Source organism: Symphalangus syndactylus, chromosome 15, assembly GCF_028878055.3.
Source record: "Symphalangus syndactylus isolate Jambi chromosome 15, NHGRI_mSymSyn1-v2.1_pri, whole genome shotgun sequence".
Lineage (NCBI taxonomy): Eukaryota > Metazoa > Chordata > Mammalia > Primates > Hylobatidae > Symphalangus > Symphalangus syndactylus.
In genome coordinates this window covers 84,312,475-84,337,421 of record NC_072437.2, presented here as the reverse complement: position 1 = coordinate 84,337,421, position 24,947 = coordinate 84,312,475, and the positions used below count along the sequence as shown (strand labels likewise).

Here is a 24,947-nt window from a genome sequence, read left to right as displayed (position 1 = left end):
AAGCTGGCTCTTTCTGCACATTGTTCAGCAGCCAAAATGAATGCCAGGCTGCAGAGAAAGCAGCCAAAACAGATTCCTTTTATGGTGTGATAACATTTTGTTCAAGAGACGGCCCTGTTCTTTATAGGCAATGCTTCAGAACTCACTCCTAGTAGGTTGGGAGAGGTTGGGGCTTCTAATGAATAAACCAGGCCTAGCTGGGTGTATTTCACCCTAGAAAAGTAAAAGCACTCACCAAGAGTTCTGGAAGCAATATGATCAAATACTATACAGAACTTTCATTTCTTGGCAGCCACTAACCTTGAAATGAGACTTTTTAACCAACGTCTCTATTCTTAGATTCACAACACTCCTACTATTGCCAAGAGTTTTGCTAGTCTGGGTTATTTTATTTTCCTGCGGCACATTTTCTTCATGAGGCTCATCAACAACAAACTCTCCAGCATCTTAAAATAGATTTTAAACTTTGTGAGGCTTTCCTGTGTAACTCAGGTTCAAAGTGTTGGTTCCTCTATAGGAACAAATCTTGCTTAATCATTTTTATTGTTCTTGGCCACATTTCTTGGATTAAGACACTTTATAACAGGAAAAGACACAGTGGCACATATACTAAACTAACATAACCTTTTGTTGTGAACACCAAGAGGCAAAGATTAAAAGCCCAGATCCTTCAAACACAGGCTACATAAACAGCAATAAATTAATATTTTCCACAAACATAACATTTCTATCATGTGAGAAAATGTGAAAAATATGTAAGTGTTTTTAACTGCATTTCACAGTAAGGATTTTTTTCATGTGCTAATTAAATTTATCTCTAGTTTAGGACTAGAGGTTGTTGGCAACAAGCAGCCTTTTGACATTTAAAGACAACATATCAGCCAAGAAGCTGGTTAGGCAGTGACATATCACCACCACCACCACCATCATCGTCATCATCATTATCATCACCATCACTATCAAATATTTATGGCTGTTTACTCAGCTGAAATACACAATATACCCCAGAGGGTGTAATCAATTTTGAATGTTTCCCATGAATTTAAAGTAGCTTCATATGGCATCTCTCCTACTTTGTAATATACAAAATTAGTAATTTCTACATGCAATTTATTGAGAGGAGAAAAAATCTAAATACAGTGAGATCATGTTGATTTTAAATATAGACAGATAAAATCTGTGAAAATTTGAAAACCAGCTTCTTGGCACTATTTTATCTAACAAGTCTTTATTTTCAGTTAATAGAAATAAGAAGAAAATTTCTAAGTGCTACAGAAAAGTATTTTAGGGTACTTGTTTATAAAATCAGATGAACTTGCCTATTTGTTAAAGCTCTTTCAGATCATACTATACTTGATATCGCCTACCTTAAGTGTGAGCTCAAAAGCAATTTACAGTTTCTTTAACTTTAAGAAATTCACACCAACTTCTCCATACATCAAAATTAATGATAATGTCCTGCATCGATTATATACTTCTATCTTGGATATATAAGTTTTTTCTTTGCCAAACTATCCCATTTATAACTACTGCAGAAAAAACACTAGATTAGCTCTTCCACAAAGCGGTGTGTTTGCAGCATCCTAAGTCTCTGTCTCCTTTTCAAGTGAGGGGATTGGCAGTCTCTCCCCAAAGGTCAAAAGTCAACGAAGTCCACTACGACCCTTCACCATACCCAACAAAATACATATTTTATTTTGCTAACTTAATAATATCCAGGAGGAGCAGAAAAGACGTGAAAAGGCCACCGTGGCTAACCCTGGTTGTTGTGGAGGAGACATCACATTGTGATCACACACAGGCACGATATTCTGAGTTCCTCCTGCTTACCAGGCTTGGGGATGGCTGGGAGTGGGATGGTAGTTTGTGGACAGGAAGAACTCACACAGACAACACTACCACGTGGATGATACTACTCAACATCTGAGAAGACTTCAAACAATTTTATTAGATGCCACTGGTATTTTCTAGATACAATTACATATTTGGAAGTAAACAAATGTGACAGTCACTGCTTCACAGATACTAATAAATCTTTTAGGCAAAAGCTATATTGCATTCAACATCAAATCTGAAAAAAATCTCAATTTCAAGGGTCCAATTCCTAGAAGACATGTTTCAACTCTACCCAGTAATCAAATAGGAATTAAAGGCCTTGTAATTGAATAACACAAGAGGACCAGCTTTCTGATTACTTTAAAAATTACTCTCATTACTATTTTTATTTTATTTTATTTCTTTCTTTATTTATTTTGAGACAGGGTCTCGTTCCGTTGCCCAGGCTGGAATGCAGTAGCACAATCACGGCTCACCGCAGCTTCAACCTCCCAGGCCCTCTCACCTCAGCCTCCCGAGTAGCTGGGACTACAGGCACATGCCACCACAACCGGCTACTTTTTGTATTTTTTTTTTTTTTAATAGAGACGGGGTTTCAACATGTTGCCCAGGCTGGTCACTAACTCCTGGGCTCAAGGGATCTGCCTGCCTCGGCCTCCCAGAGTGTTGGGATTACAGGCGTGAGCCACTGCGCCTGGCCTACTATTTTATGTTATACATTTATACTCATGTAATAAATTTTATAGGAGGTTTTGAAAATAATTATATATGTATATATCGTATCTGGCTTTCAAAAACTTTAGAGGATAGCTACACTTTTTTTTATATCTTTATACAATACCTCTGTGAGGTAAGCTTTTTCTCAAATTTTCTCTATTTGTCAAATTCCTTCAAAGAGCACAAGATTCAGTATGGGAGGATAGGTCTCAAACATGGTAATATTAAAAGTAGGAGAAGTGGGCAAAGAAAAACAGAACAAAAACAGAATGACCCACGTAAGTGGGAGAAAACAGATGCAACCAGGAAGCTAAAAATTACAGACTGCAAACAATATTTAAAGAGTTAGATGCTTAACAGCCCCTTTCTATATTCTTTTTCCTTTCCATTACACAGGAATTCAACACAAAACTGTTTATAACATACCACATGGTCCTCTTCAGCCATCATCAGTTTCAATGAATTCTCTGTCTTTGCCTCAAAACATGCTCAGATCCATACTCCAATATATTCTTCCTACCCATCTGAAGACAGCAATAATCTATTCTCAACTAGGTGTGACATGGAAACCATCACACCAAAACCATTTTATTAATGTTCTGAAAATATAATATACATTTTAAGATGACATTATTTACTGTGATTAGCATTTTAAAATCCCTACCACTGGCCAGGCGTGGTGGCTCACGCCTGTAATCCCAGCACTTTGGGAGGCCGAGACGGGCAGATCACGAGGTGAGGAGATCAAGACCATCCTGGCTAACACGGTGAAACTCCGTCTACTAAAAATACAAAAAATTAGCCGGGCGTGTTGGCGGGCGCCTGTAGTCCCAGCTACTCAGGAGGCTGAGGCAGGAGAATGGCGTGAACCTGGGAGGCAGAGCTTGCAGTGAGCCGAGATGGCGCCACTGCACTCCAGCCTGGGTGACAGAGCGAGACTCTGTCTCAAAAAAAAAAAAAAATCCCTATCATTGTAAAAGTAAAATGACATCCATACCCAAAAGTTTCTCAATGAACATGGACTAAATACAACAATGCAAAGTTAAATATATAGACTTACTGCATCCAGGAATACTAGCAGTGAAAATGTCACAGCAGGACAGGAGTAGGTAAGTAAACATGCTTTCCCCTGTATATGTTGGAATTAGAGTACAGATGTCTTAGGAGATACTGACCCAAATTCTATAGACACTTATGCTTGCTGCACCAGGAAATTCCAAGGTTATTAACACCCTACTAGGTCAGAAACAGCAAGAAAATTCACAATGGTCAGATAAGTTAGAAATCTGCAGAAGTGAAGATTAGATATATGAGCCTCCAGACAATCCTAACAGTAACCTACACCTTATTTACCAAAAAGAAGTTAAGGCTACTTAAAAACCTGCTAGGATTTTTTTCAACCCTGATAAAAAAAAAAAAAAACAAATACACTTGGCTGGACGCAGTGGCTCACGCCTGTAATCCCAGCACTTTGGGAGGCCGAGGCGGGCAGATCACGAGGTCAGGAGATCGAGACCATCCTGGCTAACATGGTGAAACCTCGTCTCTACTAAAAATACAAAACATTAGCAAGGGTGGTAGCGAGGTTACTTGGCAGGCTGAGGCAGGAGAATGGTGTGAACCCGGGAAGCAGAGCTTGCAGTGAGCCAAGATCGTGCCACTGTACTCCAGCCTGGGTGACACAGTGAGACTCTGTCTCAAAAAAAAAAAAAATGCACTTCTACAGATATGCAACTTAAAACTCTTTTTTTTTTGACATGGAGTTTCGCTCTTGTTGCTTGGCTGGAGTGCAATGGCGCTATCTCAGCTCACCGCAACCTCTGCTGCCCAGTTCAAGCGATTCTCCTGCCTCAGTCTCACGAGTAGCTGGGATTACAGGCATGCGCCACCACGCCCAGCTAATTTTGTATTTTTAGTAGAGACGAGGATCCACCATGTTGGCCAGGCGGGTCTTCAACTCCTGACAGGTGATCTACCCGCCTTGGCCTCCCAAAGTGCTGGGATTACAGGCGTGAGCCACCACATCCAGCCAAAAACTCATTTTTGACTGCAAGGAAAAAAAGAGAAAACCAGTAATTTTCAGTAGCCAACTAAATCAAAACTAAAATCAAAACTAAAAAACCACTGACATTATACCTGGTTCATTCAACTTTCTAAACTTTGATGTTGGGTATATCTGTTATTCAACACAAGCCTTGCTCCCCTTTGCACACCAACATGATGCAACTGACATGAGTAAAGGCTACACTCAGGCTTGCAATTGGGGATCTCGTATTCACGGTAAAGATAGGTTTGATGAAACAGCTTCCCTCTCTCTCCTGACATCCCAGATATGGGGAAAGGATTTAGAATTAGACCAGAGAACCTAGCTGCAAAGTCTAAAACCAAGGCCTTAAAATAACTGATTTTCTTAATATCAGAGCTACTCAGGGGCATTAATACATGATACCATGTTGTGCATAATCAATCAATGCACATTACTAAACCATGCTCAGCAAACACTGACCTAAGTTAGCGGGATGTAAAGATAGATAGCAAACTTTGTATCTGGCTAGAGTTGTTCAGTGCTCCTCAACTTTCTTAAGAAGGCTTAAAGTGAATGGGCTCAATTAGTACTAGGTAGCAAAGTCCAATGTTACCAATAATTAATTGCCAAAGATCACCCAGGCTTTCTCTTTTTTTTTTTTTTTTTTTTTTGCTCCTTGTTTGCCCTAACAACCAAACTTTTTTTCACTTGCTTTATACTTCCTCCTCCAAAATCTACATGATACTTGAAGACAATGTAACTACAACCTTACAAATACTAATTAGACAAAGAGAATAAATGATATAAATCATTTTTTTAAAAAACCTTGTCATATTGACATTCAGGGAAGTCTAGCACCAAGAACAGTATTAACAACATTACAAATTTATTACAAAAGTTATTACTTAAAACATCCGTGTGTGATCTACATCAAAGAAAAATCAAGAATTGCAAAAAGGGGAAAAAAACGGATAGAAATGAAAGCATAAGTTTTTTATTTCTTTCATTGAATTTGATTACAACTTTTATGTTTAACCTACCTCAAGTTCAGGTAAGTCAGCATCTGCAGATTAACGATGGCCTCAGGAATGACTCTGATACAGTTGTGATACAGATTAAGAATTTCCAGTGATACAAAATGGCACAATTCCATTGGAACTTCAATCAGTCTGTTTTTAGATAAATCTATAAGAAAAGGAGAGAATATTTTCTCAATAAAATCTGAACAAAATCAATACACTTTTATTAACAACAAACACTGTTTTTCTTAAGGTGATACAATTTGACCAACATCATCATTTTTTTTTTTGCACCTCTGTTACTACAGCATTGAGATTTCCACTTCCTTTTTCTATTTCCTTGCCAAATTCTGGGACATGTGGGATTTGGAAAAGCAAAAATACCGCTAAAACTTTTCAGCTCTCTAAAGAACTTTTTACTGTATCTAAAAATTATTTCCAACTCATTCTACCAGACAAGTATGTAAAATGCTATCCTTTAACGTATCTGAATACATATATATATTTACCACAATTATTAATTCAATTTTTTTTTTTTTTTTTGAGACAGGATCTCACTTGGTTGCCTATACCGGACTGCAGTGGCACAATTTCAGCTCACTGCAATCTCAACCTCCCAGGTTCAGGTGATCCTCCTACCTCAGCCTCCCGAGTAGCTGGGACTACAGGCATGCACCACCATGCCTGGCTAATTTTTGTAGGAACATGTCTTTTACATCCTTTACAAATGAACCCATAACAGACAATAACCAAGTATTTTATTCACTAGAATTACTGAGAGCCTATAATATATAAGACTGAGATAAATTGTATCTATTAAGAACTGACACTATGAAGCACAATCAGCAGTAAAACTGGACACCACTGGGCAAATGTACCAAAGAAAGCAATCACAGTCCCCAGAGCAGCGTAATCATACAGTACGGCCTACAGTATTACCATCCCAATGATAAGATTAGGCAATAGTCCTTAATATCTTAATATCTAAATGAATGAGAGACATGAATGTCAAATTCCATAAAACATAGAATATAAGGAAAGAACCACCACTTTTGAAAACAACTCAACAATAAGAGATAACCTCACCCTGTATCAGAAGAGACTGAAACAGTAACTGAAGATTTTCAGTAAATAATGTGTAACATATACTTAAGGAACCACACCTTAGCCAAAGAAAACACAGAAAATGTAAATATGTCAATATCACAGATGAAATAAATGTTAAAGAGCCACCTTCCCTCCAATAGATAAATATACAAATAAGCAAAATCAGGATGAGATAGCTTCAGAGGGTGAATTCTAACAAACTTTGAAGGAATAATTTTGAGAATGATGGTTTCCAGCTTCATCCATGTCCCTGCAAAGAACATAAAATCGTCCTTTTTTATGGGTTCATAGAGAATACAAGGATCTTATACTATCAAAACAATTCACCTTGTAAATAAACCAAAGTGAAATGATATGTGATCATCTTCAAGGATATGTGAAAGGCTGTGGTATTAATTTTTAAACAACCTTATTAAGGGATATTTTATATATTTTACACACACCAGCAAAATGACACAAAAGAAGAGATATAATTTATGATAATAGCAAAAGGGCAAACTCCCCAGCAAATCTTAAGGAATATGCAAAATTTATATGAAGAAAACTTTAAAATGCTACTAAGGCAAAATTTTAAAAGGCGATGACAATTATCTCAATTATATCTATATAATTTAAGGCACTTCCAATTTAAACAAAAAAATACTTCCAGAATTTTTAAAAAATTGTTGGGGTTATTGCACAAGTTGATTCTAAAGATCTCATGGTAAAATAATGTGAAAATAGTGAAGTATTTCTCAACAAAGAAGAGCCCTGAGAGGATGAGCTCTCCTGGATATTAAAAAGACATCATAGAGCAGTGTGGTGGATAGATGGGAAGGTCAATGGCATGAATTACGAAGACGGGAAATGGGTCAAGAGACATACATATGGAAATCAGGGCCACGGACCAGACTGGTAAAGGTCTACACAGCAGGAGGTGAGCGTCAGGCTGGCAAGTGAAACTTCATCTGTATTTACAGCCACTCCCCACTGCTCACATTACTGCCTGAGCTCCGCCTCCTGTCAGATCAGCTGGGGCATTGATTCTCATAGGAGCATGAACCCTATTTGTGAACTGTGCATGCAAGAGACCTAGGTTGCGTGCTCCTTGTTAGAATCTAATGTCTGATGATCTGTCACTGTCTCCCATCCCCCTCAGATGGGACCGTCTAGAGCAGGAAAACAAGGTCAGGGTTGCCATTGATTCTGTATTATGGTGAGTTATATAATTATTTCATTATATATTACAATGTAGTAATAACAGAAATAAAGTGTACAATAAAGTAATGCGCTTCAGTCATCCTGAAACCATCCCCCACCCCAGTCTGGGGAAAAGCTGTCTTCCACAAAACTGGTCCCTGGTGCCAAAAAGGTTGGGAACCACTGAAGTGTGCAATAAAGGTGGCATTTCAAATCAACAGGGAAAAGACACAAGGCCAGTAGTCTGAGAAAACTGGATAGCCATTTAAAACGAAAAAAAAAAAAAGATGACTACTTATCTCGCACCTTTTATCTCAATAAACTCTAGATGAATCAGAGATCTACTGTGAAAAGGGAAGCTGTAATAGCACCAGGACAGCATGGGTTGTGTTTACGATCTCAGAATGGGGAAGGCTTTGTATGAATAGTATAAAGCGAGAGTGCCAAATTCAACACACACAAAAAATTATGGCATTTTAAAACAAAAACTTCACCATAAACATATATGACAATCAAGGAATGGAGGAGGATGGAAAGTTCTACAATTCCTAAACCTAATAGGCAAATTTTTTATACACAGAAAGAGCTTCTACAGTTGACAGAAATAAGACAAATCATAAACAAGAAAAGAAAAATAGATATGAACAGATGGCTCACAGAAAATGATATACGAATGGCTCTCAATCATATGAAAAAAAGGATCAACCACACTCAAATTAGAGTGACACAAATTACAACTAAATGGGATGGTATTTTTCATCTATTAGAATAGTGAATATAAAAAAATCTGATAAACACATTGTAATGCTGAGGCCGTGGTGATGTAAATGAAGGACATTTTTTGGTAATATCTGTAAATATTACAAATGCACATACACTTTAACCTAGCAGTCTTTCTTATCTACAGATATTCTTATGCATATGCAAATGACATATTTTTTAGCATGGTTTTTTTTTTGAGTTGGAGTCTCACTTTGTCACCCAGGCTGGAGTGCAGTGGTGTGATCTCAGCTCACTGCAACCTCCATCTCCCGGATTCAAGCAATTCTCCTGCCTCAGCCTCCTGAGTAGCTGGGACTACAGGCATTCACCATCACGTCCAGCTAATTTTTGTATTTTTAGTACAGATGGGGTTTCACCATGTTGGCCAGGCTGGTCTTAAACCCTGGACCTCAGGTGATCTGCCCACCTCGGCCTCCCAAAGTGCTGGGATTACAGGCGTGAGCCGCCGCGCCCAGCCAGTATGGTTTCAAATAGCAAAAGATGGAAAGCAAATAAAATAGAGGACTGGTTAAGTATTAATATACCATTAACAAACATCATAAATATGCTAAAATTCAATCAATCAATATTAATATAATATTAATTCTATTTTGTGTGATTGAATGTAACATTAAACATTATATTCCATAATGGAATACTAATACTATGCAGCCATAAAAATGAATGAAGCAGCTCTATATGTGCTGATAAAAAACAAACTTCAAAATAGATTATAAATGTTTAAAAAAAAAACAGTTGCAGGACAGTGCATATAGTATTTGTGGGTTTTAATGAATATTTACATAATTATTTAAATATAAGTAGATTGTGTCTGAAAAGCTACACAAGAAACTAAAGTGGTTGTTTCTGGAGAGAGGATCTCTGGCTAGGAGGACAGGAGTGAATGGGAGGAAGACTTCTCACTGTAGATACTTCTGTGCCTTTAGAGATATCAATGCATTGCTTATTTCATTGTGATACGTAATATATACATATTATGATAACATATGTAATTGTGTGTATGTGTGTATACACATCTCTGTCTCATTCTCCCATCAGCATTCTTACTCCTTCTCTACACAAAGAATTTCATTTCACTTAAAAAGAATTAAGAGGCAAGAGCAAACTGTGAAGTTCCTCATATTAAATTAAGGAAAAAATTGAAGCAACCCTCCTTTCATGAATGTTTAGAATCTAAATAGAAAAGAATTCCAGAAGTCTCTTGTGTTCTTTCTTTTTGAAACACTTTACTAAGACATAGTGATCTTGATGTGCTACAGTGCTGGAGGTTTGCCCAGGAAACTTCTATGTGTCATTTCCTTCAGGATCAACTCAAAGAAAGTTCCACTGAGGGTCCAGTTTACATTCCAAACTTTACCTTTCTTGAGAATTGCTAGAACTACACTATCTAACTGAATGAAAAAGATATAGAATACATGTGCGTAGGATATTTCAAGAAGTATTTTAGGTAATGAGAGTGTTTCTGTGATTTCAGTGTCACTAATGTTTGTTTAAGCAAGACGAAAATAGTATTTTTGTAGAAATACTGTCACATAGCTACGAACCTTTTAAAGGACAATGGGACATAAAATTAATAATAGAAACCACTCTAACCTGAGAGCAGAAGACTAGTTCTAAATCTGCAACCACCTGAGATGTTTGAGAAAGTTACTCAATTTTCTAGACCTCTGTTTCTGAATAGGTAATACTAAAGTATATAAAACTGATGAGTTCTAACATTCTTTTCAAAGCTAAGATTTATATGAATAAGTCAAATTTATTCTGAAGTCAAATATTTTAAGTCAAAAATATTCAAAATCCAAGAAATTTTGTTTCATCATCATAATTAATAGCAGCAGTTAAATATCACAAGAAGTTATAAAATATAAACCCACCAATACTGTAATTAAATATTGGCACATTATTTTAATGAATTTGACATTTCACTGTAGAATATATATCCCATCATATAATCTGAATTTTAAAAGTGTTCTGTTTTCAAACTTGGGAAAAATGTAATGCTAAGACAAATAAATTACAAAATGACTTACAAATTCAGCTAATATTCAATTCTGAGCTAAACTTACTAATGGCATCATTAATAACAATTTGCTAAAAACATGCTAGAATATTGCACTAATTAGTGTATCAGTCTGGTATTTTCATTACTATTTACAATACAGATTATATTTGCTCTCCCCCCTTCTTATCTTTTCCTCCACAATCTCCAGCTTTGAGGGAAACTCTGGCATTTTTCCTTCCAAGTAATTTCTTCCCTGGCTGTCTGACTGCATCCCAGAAGCAGCTGTGCTAAGAGACTGGTCAGAGCCCCTCAAGGGATGAGATTAGTCCTGCTAGCTGAAAGGAAAAGGAGGTTTACCTGGTAAAGCCTTCATTTTCCCATTATTTTAAGTTGTGTCTGATCTATTTTAATTCTTGTTTTTAATTATGCTATTCTAGATGTACTTTTTTAGGATTCCTTTCTGAAAGGAGCCAGGCTACACATTATACATTCATAAAGTTATAAGGTAACAGTGGGCTTCTGCCATGCCCAGGCCTACACTGCTGGACAAATAGGCAGACCACCCTGTCCACTGAGTTAGTGAGAATTCACCTATGCAATGGGTCCCCTGTTGTCTTGGGTTTGTGTTACAATTTCTACAATAACAAGGATGAAACTAGATTACAAAACCTACACACAGCTTAGACACTACCACTGGCTATACAAAAACAGTTGCCCAGATCAGCATCGCCCAAGTTAAAACAAAACTGCAAAACAGAAAAACAAAAGCTTTCCTTTTTTTTTTGTTCAGTTTAGTTCACTCCCTGCAATTATGTATGCATCCTCAGTGTACACTAAGGATGGGGTATCTACGGAAATGGAAAAGTACTTCAAGCCTACTTTCAAGGAGTTTAAATTTTGAAAAGTAAGATGAGGCAAACCCAGAATGAAACATAAGGCAGGATGCTCTAATTGTGCTTTAAAAATGGCACAAATAAAGAGCTAGGCATTTGGGAGAAAGTAGATGAATGACAGGTGGCAAAGTTTACCATGCATTGACCAATTCAAGCATGACTGACACTGGAGCTTCACATCTGGCACCTCATTTAAACCACTGCACGCAGCAGCAGTAGCCCCACCAACCTAAAGATGACAAAACTAAGGCTCTGAAAGCTTCTGTCACTTACGTGCCCAATGCTAAAGATGGATAGAGCTCCCCACACAAGACTACTATTTCTCCATGGAATAATGCCAAGCAAGACCAGCTTTATTATCAGGAAGATACAGCAATTAAATCTTCACTGCACTTTTATGTGTCCAAAATTCAACAAAAATGAAGTCGACATGGTCTTTGTTTAAGCCCAGAAGGTAAGAAAGTGATGAAAATCATGGATAAAAAAGGAAAGTACTGAAAAAAATAGGTCAGCTGATGGGCTTAATTCTAGAAGTAACAACATGAAGCTTGGCTCGAATTGCTGATTATATTAACCTTACATAAACACTCTATTTTGATTAATAGGTTTCCAAATATATGACTTGCTTTTTCTCTGAGTATCATTTAATCCTCAACTTTGTTAACAGAAGAGAGGAAGAGGGTGCAAAAAAAAATGGGCATGTTTGCTTTTTGATGCTTTGCTTAGGCTGATGTGGAAATCATCTTGTGTCTTTGAGAACCCACCCTGGGGAAGATACCTAGAAGGGAAGGGGAAGTGAGTCTGGATCAAGATGTTTTGACTCTGATAATCCAGAATAGATAATCCCTTTACAAACAGTGGGAGCGAAAGATATACGGACATGTTCAAAAATTTTTCTGTCCTGATAACCAAGAAATAAAAGAGCATCTGGTCCCTCTTTAAAGGGGGGAGAAAAAGAGAGAAAGGAAGGAATGAATCTAGGACTTAGTTGAATTAAAGACATGAGAGGGCAGTCCGTTCATGGTTCACAGAGAGATATGAGCATTCCTAACTCTGCCTTTGAAAGGGCAGAGCCATGCCAAAAGCACCACTAACAATGACAGATACATCAAGTTGTGAATAATGAAGGTTCTCCCCCTCAGGAAAGACAGAAAGAATAAGACCTCATAGATAACAGGAAAATGTTAAAAAGGCAACTAGTATCTTTGTCTTGAATGGCAACCAAGTAAGAGGGGGCAAATGGGCAAGGGGCTGTGAAAAGGTACAGTAGGGTCTGAGTGACAGAAAGATAAGTAAGCTTTTAAAAGCTAGAGATACATGCAGATAAAGAATTTGTGTTTGTCTTTGTTATTTATTGCTCTCATTCTATTATAAATATGCTTATATAGAGGTGTTAGTGAATCGGCTTATGAGCTATCTATGTATTGTTTCTCAGTCTTCTTGGCACACTGCAATCACTTGGAGAGTTTTTTTTTTAACATCCTAAAGCCTGGGGTTCATAGCCAGAAACTTTAGAGCGTGACTTGGACATCAGGATTCTTCAGATGTCCAGTTGATTCCCACTGTGCTATGGGAAAGCCAGGTGAGCAGATGACACAACATATTTCTGCTTTCTCTACCTAAACCAAGCCTCCACAGATGCTGCTCTCCTAAGAGCAGAGGTAGCTCCCAGAAAGGGTCTGATTTGGATACCAGGCTAGTACCTGAGAAATAACCTAATTTGGGAAATAAAATCTTACCCAATCCGGAATTAAGCATTGCTAGGTTAGATTCTTACTCTGAACTCCTCAGCTAGTTTCTGATACAATCAGAGCAACAAGAATCTGACCTGGAATGGAGTTTTGCATATTTTGAGTTGTCCATGATCACAGAAAATGTGTGGGGTTTTTTCCTCATGTAATCCTCATCACAACCTAGTGAGGCAGGTGCTGTTACAGTTCCCAATCACATGCAGGCACTAAAGACCAGAGAGATTAGGTAACTTGCCCAAGGACACAGAGTTAGTAAGTGGCAGAGCCAAGAACTAATCCAGGTTTGTATGACACCAAAGTCCTGTCTTGAATCTACTGATTCTGCCTCATAGAACTGCATACAGGCAACATCAGTTGTTCGTATGGGTATAGCTTGTAGAAGAAAAAAAAAATGACTGACCCATTTCAGATGCCTGATCACCAGGCATTAAAAAGATTCTATAGCTCTGTGCTAAAAGTAAGTGACCTATGGCCAGGTCCCTAATATTTTCTCCAGAAAGAAGAGCACATGTCTTTAGTGCCACGTATCCTCCATCCAACCCACAATGGGCATTGTCCTTTCCTGCTGGAATCCCAGCCTAGGTCCGGCTCTGCAGTGCGTTGCTGGGCCGCCATAGCTCTGTCTGTGCAAACATACCTAGGCAGCAAACCGGAACCCCAGAACCACGTCCTCCCCACGTCCGCCTCTTAATGGAAGCATTCACATGAAAGCCGAGCAACCAGAAATAAAACAATAAGAGTCACCACTGCCAAGACAAGCTTTGCAAATCCCTAAAATAAAGTAGCCAGATGAATAAAAATAAGCAGGGTAGGGTAGAAAAACAGTCAATGGAATCTGGTGTGCAGTCAGCACGATTGGAAGCACGGTGTTGTTTTTGTATGAAAAAGGAAAGTGGTGTCTCAGGAGGATCTGGATGAGTTCCCCGCTCTCCAGCAACAACATCCTGAGTTATCAGCCACCAGAGCCATCGAGCAGCCATAACGACAGACCAGGACAGCTGGGAACCTCGTTTGCAACATCTTGTTTTATGGTCAGAAGAGAAGATCTCATCTTGAAAGTCAAAATCATTACCAGTTCCACAGAGGAAGACCAAATGACCCATAAACATGTTATCATGGAAATTTAATTTCAGAATCTTAACATTCATCGTGATGTCTCAATAACTGGGTAAAAGGTGAATCTGTCACTTACTCATCTAAAGCCCTGGCCCACCAAAAAAGTGCATGGAACCTGCTGTTTTCCCAGTACTGAGCGGGCTGCTCTGTTATCTCCACCCACTTGCTGCTCTTCCTGGGACCACAGCCTTGGTGACGATAGTCCTTGGGTAGAGGTAGGATCTAGGGTCATCTGCCCTCTTTGGACAATCCATCCCTATCTTCACCTAGGCAGGCAAGGGTCTCTCTAGAAGAATCTCAGCTACATCTTTCTACCTATCATGAACTTCCTCTCTCAGCTCCGCAATGTCCTCGGTGTCTGACCCTCACTTCCCACTCCTCTAGACACCCCACCCAGCCCCATGACTCAGCACCTATGGGGCACACATTCAGAACTGCCCTGCAGTAAGGGAGTGCTACCCAGCCAATAAAGCAGAACCCATGGGCTGACTCACCCCTGACTCTGCAGACCAAACAACCCAACGCTTCCAGGGTTAAATGGGCAGAAACATTAAGCAGTTCCCTACAAGTTCTGAGTGAGTCAAGATCTCAGCCTGCATCTCTTAAGAGATCAACAAAGAAGTCAGGTCAAATAACAGAAATGTGATCAACAATTCTCCACTATGAACCATGAGGTCTTCCCTGATCATCTCCTTAAAACTTCTTTCATAACCATCTTAACCTTCTTCCTCTGTTCTACCTTTTCTTTTTATCTTGGCACATAAATAACCTTCTAACATAGCAATGCAATTTAGTCATGTAGATAGATGTGAATTTTCTCTCTTCCCCTCCTAGAATGTAAACTCCATGAAGATTAGGATCTTTGTTCATTGTTGTACAGTAAGAGCTTAATAAATATTCCTTGAATTGAATATTTATTACTAAAAGCAAGTGAGCATTGACCAGGTCCCTAATATTTTCTCCAGAACGAAGAGCCCATGTCTTCAGTGCCATGTTTCCACCCAGCCCAAGATGGGCACTGTCCTTTCTTGCTGAAAACCCAGCCTGGTTCCAGGTCCTCATGTCAGACAGCTTGAGTTCAAATTCTGGTCCCACCACTTAGCTGCATGAACTTGGAAGTAATTACTTAATTTCTCTATGCCTCAATTTCTGCATCTGTAATATGAGGACATTAATAGTACTGGCTCCATTGAATTAGTGAAAGGACTGAATGGAATGATATATATAAAGCCCTTAGAGCAGTGCCTGCCACAGAGTGAAGCACTCTATGAATAACCGCTATCATTATTATGTTAGCTATTACTGGGTTCCATGTGACACAAATAAAGAAATAATAGTTCTGTACAATAAGTGAACAATCTGTAAATTACTTTGAAGGTTTCTCTTTCCACTAAGTTAGTACTCAACTTACCTAACGGTTTTCTCTGGCTCCATTCAATGATCAGTGTATCTATTCCCTCACTCATCACAGGGCCAACTATATGTGCTTGGTTCATTTGCACCTTATAAACACTGGGAAGAAGAAGTGAGATGATGCATGCAAAGCAGTTAGCAGTGTCTGGAGTTCAACAAATGACAATTGAAAAATGAAATATAACTAGGACACCAGGCCTCCTCTGATACTCTCTGAGTGCAGAAAGGGAGACACACAGCTCATGACTTAAATTCTAGAGAGAATTGTGAGAATAAACATGAGTACAGATTACTGTAGGGACACTGGTCCCCAGGGGTGCAGAAGAGCCCAAAGGGCTTCCTGGCAGGTACAACACTGCTCGGGACTCTGCTCAGGACAGGGATCCTGAGACCCTGGGCAGTGAACAGGGTGTGTGTCGGACCATCTTCCTGGCCGAGCAGACTAACAGCAGTCATGCAGATAGCATGAGAGGAAGGCAGGAGACTAGGGATTCTCTGGGGTGTGAGAGGGAGGGCAGAGGTCTCAGAAACTTTCCACTGTGAGGCTTTAGAGCTCAAATGGCCTTTCACTAAATCACATGATTAAGTATTTGAAGTGTAACAAATACCTTATTGCCTGACTAAAGCTGAGCAGCTGGTAACAGTCTCTTACCAGCCAGTCCACAGAGAGTCTATGTGATACCATAATTCGAAGAAAACTAGTTACTAGTTAAGGGATCTGACAACTGCTGCAAGGTGAGTTATTTGGGAAATGCAAAGAAAATGAATCCCAAGGATGCTAAGGAACATTGACCTTCTGCATGCCCAAATTTACATTACTACACTGGGATCAGAGAAGAGAGTGGACTTCTCTCTACAGAGAGACAGAAAAAAGGCAGAGAAGTAGGCTCTGTGGACGCTACGGCTGCTGCTTTGCTGGTATGTTATCATTCCAGGATTAGAATCAAGAATGAAACAAGGCACTGCTGTGAGTTGCTAATTACATAAATATTGAAACTCTTTAACCGTAAAAGAAATGTTCTTTGCTGGAAAAAAGAAAGCCTTTTATAATAAAAATGACCAAACCAGAAAGTTTTTTTCCAGGATTTTTCTTTGCTGGAAGCTTTTGAAGTCAAATATACCGTGTAACAGTCTATTACACTTCAGTTAACCATAATCCTCAATTTCTTAGATTTTCTTTTATTATATGCTTCACAAATAACAAATAAAAACATAAGGAAAGCCAAAACTACCCACCCCCCTTGCAAAGCTAAAGAGGATCTAGAGGTTTTGTAGTATACGCAGCACGTTCACGTATGTGATTGATTAGATCTCTCCTATTTAAAAAAGCCTTTTAGTGGCATATCAAACTTTATTTTGATACAATGTGTAGTAAATAATCTTAGGCATGAGGCCGTGTAAGATTTTCAGTTAGCAAACATAAAATTATTGTCCCTCTAAGAGACTTGCTAATTTGGGATGGAAATGTATCAGTATATTTTTAAAGACTTCCAAGATAAAGAAATGAATCCTCCTTTTTACCTGGAGTAATTTATAGTTCCACTAAGCCAGATAACCACTACTCAGGTTTTCCAAATACTTGTGTTAAACATAAAGTAGAATGAAGGCAGCAGGCATCATTCTGAAGTAGAAATCATGCAGAATTCAAAATTTATACCATACGGTATTAATTACATCAGTAACTGTTTAATTTCAAACGAGGTAAAAATTCAAAAGCTATTCAAATGTTCCGTGCCAGTTTTAACATATTGCTGAAGAAGTCAAAGGAGGAATTATTGCCACAAGTTTTATCCAAAACAAGTAACCCTCAAAGATATTGCCAGTGACATTTTTAAGTAAATATAATTCAGAAAATTCAAAGCTACTGTAATGTCCCATAAGAAAATAAATTTTATATGAATCGATTTGCAAATCCATAGTAATTTTCTTGTATATAATACAAATACTATATTTGTCATAAATACTTCATATGTATAAATGTGTCCGTAGCAACCTAAATTATAATTTCATCTATATATCCTTCTTGGAAACGATTCAACGATATCGTTTGAAGCAATGTTTAATTCAGCTTTGTTCTCTTTTGGATAAAATAAGAACTTGAAATTTCAAATGAACCCTATAGTTTAGGAGGCTGAAGTGGGCAATTAATTACGCTTTTCTGTCTTGTGAAAGCTGCTTCTCTATAGTCATTCAAGGCATACTTGTTGTGTACCTACTATGCGCCGGAAATAGCTCTAAGCAGTGGGCAAATCCAGCGAACGCTGGCAAAGAAATCCCGCTCTCTAGAACTCACCCTCCAGTGGGGTGACACAAACACAAATGGCAAGTAACATGTATGGCATGTTACAGGGTGGTAAGTGCGAGAAAGAAAAATAAGAAGAAAAAAAAACTACGAAGTGCAGGAGAGGCATGGCAACTTTAAACAGGGTGACCAGGGAAGAATTCGCAACCAAGGTGACAGCTGAGTGCAGAGCTGACGGAAAGAAGAGAGGAAGGCACGGGATCCTTAAGGGCTGAGCCTTTCCCCAGAGGGACAGAGAGCAGAAAAGCTCTAAGGTAGCAGCAGGGTGGCATACTGCAGGGACACCAGGGAAGGCTGTGTGACTCCAGCGAGGGAACAAGGGTGAGAAAATCAGGAAGAGAGGCCAATGAGGTCATGGAGTAGGCAATCACACAGAGCTTTCGGCCACTGTAAAAGTCTGCCATTTCCTGGCCACTGGAGGGCTTGGAGCAGAGGGTGGCTCACATTTTCATAGGCTCTTCTCGCTAGATTTGTGTTTGGAATCTAGGGCAGGCAGGGAGGCCAGCGAGGAGGTGACAACCCAAGCAACGTAAGATGGCAGTTAGACCTGAGTGGCAGAGTGGAAGTGACAAGAAGTGGTCACACTCAGGCTGTATCTTTTGAAAGCAAAGCCAACTGAATTTGCTGATTGGATGGGGGTTTGAGAGAAAAAGAGTAGTCAATTATGATTCCCAATTTTGTCCTCAGAAATTGGAAGAACGGAGTTGCCATCCTCAGATGTGGAAGCCTATGGCAGATATTGTGGGGCAGGTCAAGAGTCATTCTGGAGATGCAAATGTTGAGACACCTATTAGATATGCAGGTAAGGAAGTGTTCACAGCTGGACCTCAGGGACAAATATTGGGAACTATAAAAGTATAAATGGCATGGAAAGACATCAACTCTAAAGTGGAGTGAGTGAAGATTAGAGAATAGGGCCATGCACCCAGCCCTGGGACATTCCAACCTCTAGAGGCAAGAAGAGGAAGAAGACTAAGAGGGAGTGGTCTGTGAGGAAGGAGGAAAACACAGGCCAGCAAGGTCCCTGGAAACCAAGTGAAGACAGTGTTTCAAAGAGGAGGGAGTGCTCCACTGTTCCTATAGTTGCTGCCGGGTCAAATCAGCCAAAGACTGAGAAATGACTGTCAGATCCAGCAAGTGGAGGCCACAGGTGACCCTGAGAAAAGCGGTGGAGGTGGAATGTAGGAGCAAAAGCCTGATGAAGGTGGGTTCAGGAGAGAATGCACGATTACCCAGAGTAGTCAAATTTACAGAGAAAGAAGGTATAAGGGTGGTTGCCAGGGGCTTGGAGGAGAGAAAAATGAGGTGTTAATGTTTAATGGGTATAGAATTTCAGTTTTGCAAGATGAAAACATTCTGCAGATTGGTGGCTCAATAATGTAAATGTACCTGACATTACCGAATTGCACACTTAAGAATGGTTGAGATGGGCCGGGCGCAGTGGCTCATGCCTGTAATCCCGGCACTTTGGGAGACCAAGGCAGGTGGATCACTTGAGGTCAGGAGTTCAAGACCAGCCTGGCCAACATGGTGAAACCCCATCTCTACAAAAATACAAAAAAATATTAGCCAGGCATGTGGCATATGCCTATAATTCCAGTTATGTGGGAGGCTGAGATAGGAGAATCGCTTGAACCCAGGAGGCAGAGGTTACAGTGAGCCGAGATAGTGCCATTGCACTCCAGCCTGAGTGACAGAGCGAGACTTCATCTCAAAAAAAAAAAAAAAAAGGTTGAGATGGTAAGTTGAATGTTGTGTTGTATATATTTTACCAAAATTAAAAGCTTTTAAAACTTTGCAAAGAGAGAGACTGAAAGGAGAGGACTAAGTTAATGAGTTCAGGCAAGTCAAGGTAAAAGAGAGCAGATAAATGGAAGCTGGAGAGGGGCATGGTATGGGGGAAGAAATCAGCATGTTTGTATGCTGATGGGAATAGCTTGGTGGCCAGGGGAAAACCGACAATTCAGAAGAGAAAGGAGACAACTGATGGAGTGATGTCCTTAAAAAGGTGGGAGGGGGCCGGGTGCGGTGGCTCACGCCTGTAATTCCAGCACTTTGGGAGGCCGAGGCGGGTGGATCACGAGGTCAGGAGATCAAGACCATCCTGGCTAACAAGATGAATCCCTGCCTGTACTAAAAATACAAAACAATTAGCAGGGCGTGGTGGCGGGCGCCTGTAGTCCCAGCTACTCAGGAGGCTGAGGCAGGAGAATGGCATGAACCTGGGAGGCGGAGCTTGCAGTGAGCTGAGATCGCCCCACTGCACTCCAGCCTGGGCGCCAGAGCCAGACTCGTCTCAAAAAAAAAAAAAAAAAAAAAAGGTGGGAGGGGACCGGATCTTTCAAGTGGAGGGTGTGGCCTTCCCAGGCGCATCAACAATTCCTCCACAGCAAGGGAGACTAGCCAGCAAATGCAGACAACTGAGAAGATGTGGTGGCAGGTACACAGGGAAGCTCTTTCTAATTGCCTGCAAGCCCAGTTAGCTGAGAGGCAGGGATGGAGACATGTTACAGGTTTAAGTGCAGGAGAAAGTATGAAGTAGTGAACAGACTGTGGGAAAGTCTCTACAGAAGACAAAGGCAGTGTGAGTGCTGGGTGGCAGTAAAGCCTCCTTGAGTCAGTGGATATGAATTGAAAGTAAGGCCTCTGGGATGGCCACAGTGCATACAGACACCTCACTGAAATAAATATAATTCACTGGGTTCACTTGGTTGTGTTCAACCTTGTTACCTTGGCCTATAAAAAATCCAATCTTTATGGAGATAATAATAACTTTTTAAAACTACTGGTTTATATTCTGCAGCTCTGGTCCCAGAGCACGTATCTAACTGGTAAGGGTCAAAAGAAGTCACTACCTGTAAGCATGCTCATCAGAAAGTCATAGAGGCTGAAGGGAGGTGCACACTGGCTATGTGGTACCTTCCCAACCCTTCCCACCCCAGGAAAAACCACCCACACATCCACTCACTCACTCAATCATTTATAGATTTCTGCTATAAAGGAGACATACCATGCTAGATATTAGAGACAGACATGAATAAGACTCAATTCACAACCTCAAGTAACTCAGCCTCTGACAGGAGGGGGAGACAGGTAAACAAGAGAAAATGTATGAAGAGTTAGACTTACATTTAGCAGCATAGTTAGATCTCAACTCTGCAAAGGTTGAGAAAGGCTTCAAAGAGGGATTGAGCTGTAGGCTGAGTCTCTGGATAAGTATTTGGAAGTCTGCCAGGATGGAGTGGAAAATTCACTCCAGATTACCAGGCACAGCCTGGATGAGGAAGGGAGGAAGAGAAGAACTCTTTGAGAACTGTGACTGGCATTATGGCTGAGGCACATGGGACTGATGGCCAGTAGGGATCCATGGAGCCAGCTCTAGAGGCCATCATTATAAAGATCCAGGTGAGAAATGAGGAAGGCCTGAAATAAGGTGAAGATGGGTGGCACAGAAAGGAGGAATGGCCAGGGAAGACATTTGTGAGGTAGAATTCACAGACCTTAGTGATCCATTAAACATTGAAAGTGAGGAGAAAGGAATAGCTGGCGGCATCTGGGGCTTTCTGACATGGATGAATGACTGGAAACGTGCTAGTTGCTCAAAAGAAATGCAGGAAAAGAAACAGGTTTGGAGGTGATGGTGGGAGAGGAGAGTCACGATCAGTTTAGATATTCATGCCTTGACTTAGGGTATCTACGGAGCAACCAAGTAGAGAGTATGTTGACCACTAGATTGTGGGTCTGGAGCCCATGAGAAATGTCTTGGCTAAAATGCGGGCTTGGAAGATGCATATAAATAGTGACCACATGTGATGTCACCCTGGAAAAATGTGAAAAATGAGCTAGGAAAAGAACCTTCCAGCAGCTGCTACCATGAGGCCAATGCCTGTCTCTTTCCCCTCACAACTTCTTGAAACATGAAGGCTGGGCTCTATAGGCTCCATAGGCCATGGGCTGGAACAAGAAGTCCTAAACCAAAATGTAGTTTTATTTCCACTATAGCACTCTGCCCCATGTATTTATTACACAATTCAATAATAATGATGGCATTCTACTGATACCCTGACCAACTGTGTATAATACAGGGCAGAATTTAACTGCTACATTATCATTCACTTTTTAGGAACCAACATGATCCATGCTTTAGAAATCAATATTCTTTTGTTATATTTAGGGTCACTATCAATTCCCAAAACAACAAAAATATTGTAGGCTAAACTACTATGTTGACTGAGAAGTTAGACTCCTTCCAGAAATACTTCCTTGGGCAATTTTCTTTCCTTAGCCCAAAAATATGAAACAAAGAGTGAACTGTCTACAAAGTGCCTGATTTTCCAATTTTTAAAGTTCACATTTAGCCAGGGCAGCACTGATAAGAAAGACATTTTTTGTGATGGTAGCTGAATATAGTATATTCCATTGTGGAAACATGAATTTTAAGGCTAGAAATAGTTTATTCAATTCAGAGGATTTCTGCAGTCTTTTTAACAGATCTATTTGGAAGCTTTTTGCTGAATTAAAAAGTAATGAAGTTGTTGACAATAAAATAGAAAGCATTTCATATTACTATTTACCAGAAACTACAATAGAAACAGTTTATCTAAATAATTTAAGGAAATATATTTAACGGGTATATTATTTTCAAACATATTTCCAAAAGACTTAAATGTAGACAAAATGCTTATTCTCTTGAGACTTCTCTTTTTCCTCTCATTTTGATCACACAATTTACACATCTAGAATTCATGAATAACAAATGATTGTTGCTCACATTTTTTTTAAACAAGGGTTTTCTCAAAAGCTCTGAAAAGAGATACTGTTTATGGAATATATTCAGAAGTCTACCCTCTTCAAGCCTCTTGCATTATGCTTTGAACTTGAAGAGTAAGTAGGTTTTATCTTTTCATTATCAATTGCCTTGCAAACAATTTGAAATATAAATCTGTTAAAAAATCTTTTCTCCCCTGAAGTTCAAACTGTGTATTAGTCTCATGCTAAAGTGGACATAAAAATGGTGAAAAAATTATCCAGTGTTACCAATGAGAATTCTCGAGGTCTCCACTGTAATTCAACGGGCAATTACTTTGACCACACAGGCATATGTATGGGGCAGACATATGGCACCAGACTCAAAAATGCTTCTTAACTAGCAAATGGGGGACTGCCAGTACCACAAATCCTCATGGCCACCAACTATTATTAAGCACTTATTTTGTCCTGTACACATCAAGTGTTTCCTATGAATTGACTCTTTTTTTTTTTTTTTTTTGAGACAGAATCTCGCTTGGTTGCCCAGGCTGGAGTGCAGTGGCACGATCTTATCTCACTGCAACCTCTACCGCCCAGGTTCAAACAATTATGCTGCCTCTGCCTCCTGAGTAGCTGGGACTACAGGCATGCACCACTATACCCAGCTAATTTTTTGTATTTTTAGTAGAGACGGGGTTTCACCATGTTGGCCAGGTTGGTCTCGAACTCCTGACCTCAAGTGATCCACCTGCCTTGGCCTCCCAAAGTGCTGGAATTACAAGTGTGAGCCACCACGCCCGGCCTGAATTAAGTCTTAATCTCATAACAATTTAATGGGAGTATTATTCCCACTTGCAGAAGAGGAAATGGAGACACAGAAAGGTAAAATAATTTGACCTCTAACACAGCTAAAAAGTGGAAAAGTTGTGAATGTACTGAATTGTACACCTAAATTAAAATGGTTAAAATGATAAATCTTATGTATATTTTATCATAATAAAAAAATCACTAAAAATTATATTTAAAAAGAATCAACAGCTAGATCCAAACATGACTCCCTATACCAAACTAAATTCCAGGTAGGTTAAGAATTTAACAGTAAAAAATTAAATAAAATTACTAGGAAAAAAAAGTAGAAAAGCTGAGATTCAAACTCAAGTTCTCTAGCTTCAGAGTCCATGCTACATACTAACGGTCTTCCACAAATTGCTATTTTATGGGTAAAAACTACCCAAAGTGCTATTTTATAGACCTGCCTCATTATCAAATTAAGTTTCATAATAAGTCAATAGTGCTTCATGGCTTGCTGGGAAATATACAATGCATTGAGCATGTCTGGCTGCTGAACATATAAAGGACAAACCCCAAGACAAGTTTGGAAGCCACCTAAAAAGCCTCAAAATTGTAACCAGTTGATTTGTTGTAAAGACACAGTCACTCTCAATAAGCAATGAGACAGCATGGCAAGTGCACTGAGAACCTACTTTTGGAGCATGTAGTTTGAGGGAAATGTTTGCTATGGAAAGGATGCAGAAAATAATCACACTCGTGTTTTAAGAAACCACATGCATACAGCAGAGAACAAACAAAATTACAGTTTTCCAAAATACCTCAGAGTTGAAAGCTTGCAAAAAGCCTCAAGTCTTTACTGCAGATCTAAAATAGAGTTCAGACAGGAATGGGTGGGGAGGGGGCAGATCCCAATCTTGAGGTCTCCAGACAAAAAGATTCCCAGATCTAGAGAGCACATATGTCCCTGAAGGCAGAACCAGAAGCAAGCTGGTGTGGGACTGCAAAAATCAAAGTGAAAAGCAGATCTTTCCAAAAGCCTGCACTTACACAGCAAAGAGTTTAAAAATGCCTCACATACAGGACTGCCCACCTTGTTTATTTTACTATCTTTCATATATTAAGTTAATTGGTGTTTTCTCACCATTGTTCTGGATATCAGTTTAACTGCATTTTACAAAGGAAGGAAAGCCAAAATGCACCTCTCCCCACGCATTCAAATCCTCAAGGCTCAGTATAATTTCCATTTAACAAACACTGCAGTC

General features: G+C 39.5%; 1 protein-coding gene across 6 annotated transcripts in view; it reads right to left on the bottom strand.

The window, feature by feature from the left end:
- Positions 1-24,947, bottom strand: part of LRCH1 (leucine rich repeats and calponin homology domain containing 1) — a 209,249-nt gene that overhangs the window by 105,608 nt on the left and 78,694 nt on the right. For all 6 annotated transcript variants that reach the window (XM_055244617.2, XM_055244615.2, XM_063619095.1 and 3 more), the window contains exon 2: positions 5,620-5,764. In XM_055244617.2, the coding sequence (XP_055100592.2) occupies positions 5,620-5,764 (145 nt within the window). The remainder of the gene's footprint in view (positions 1-5,619; positions 5,765-24,947) is intronic.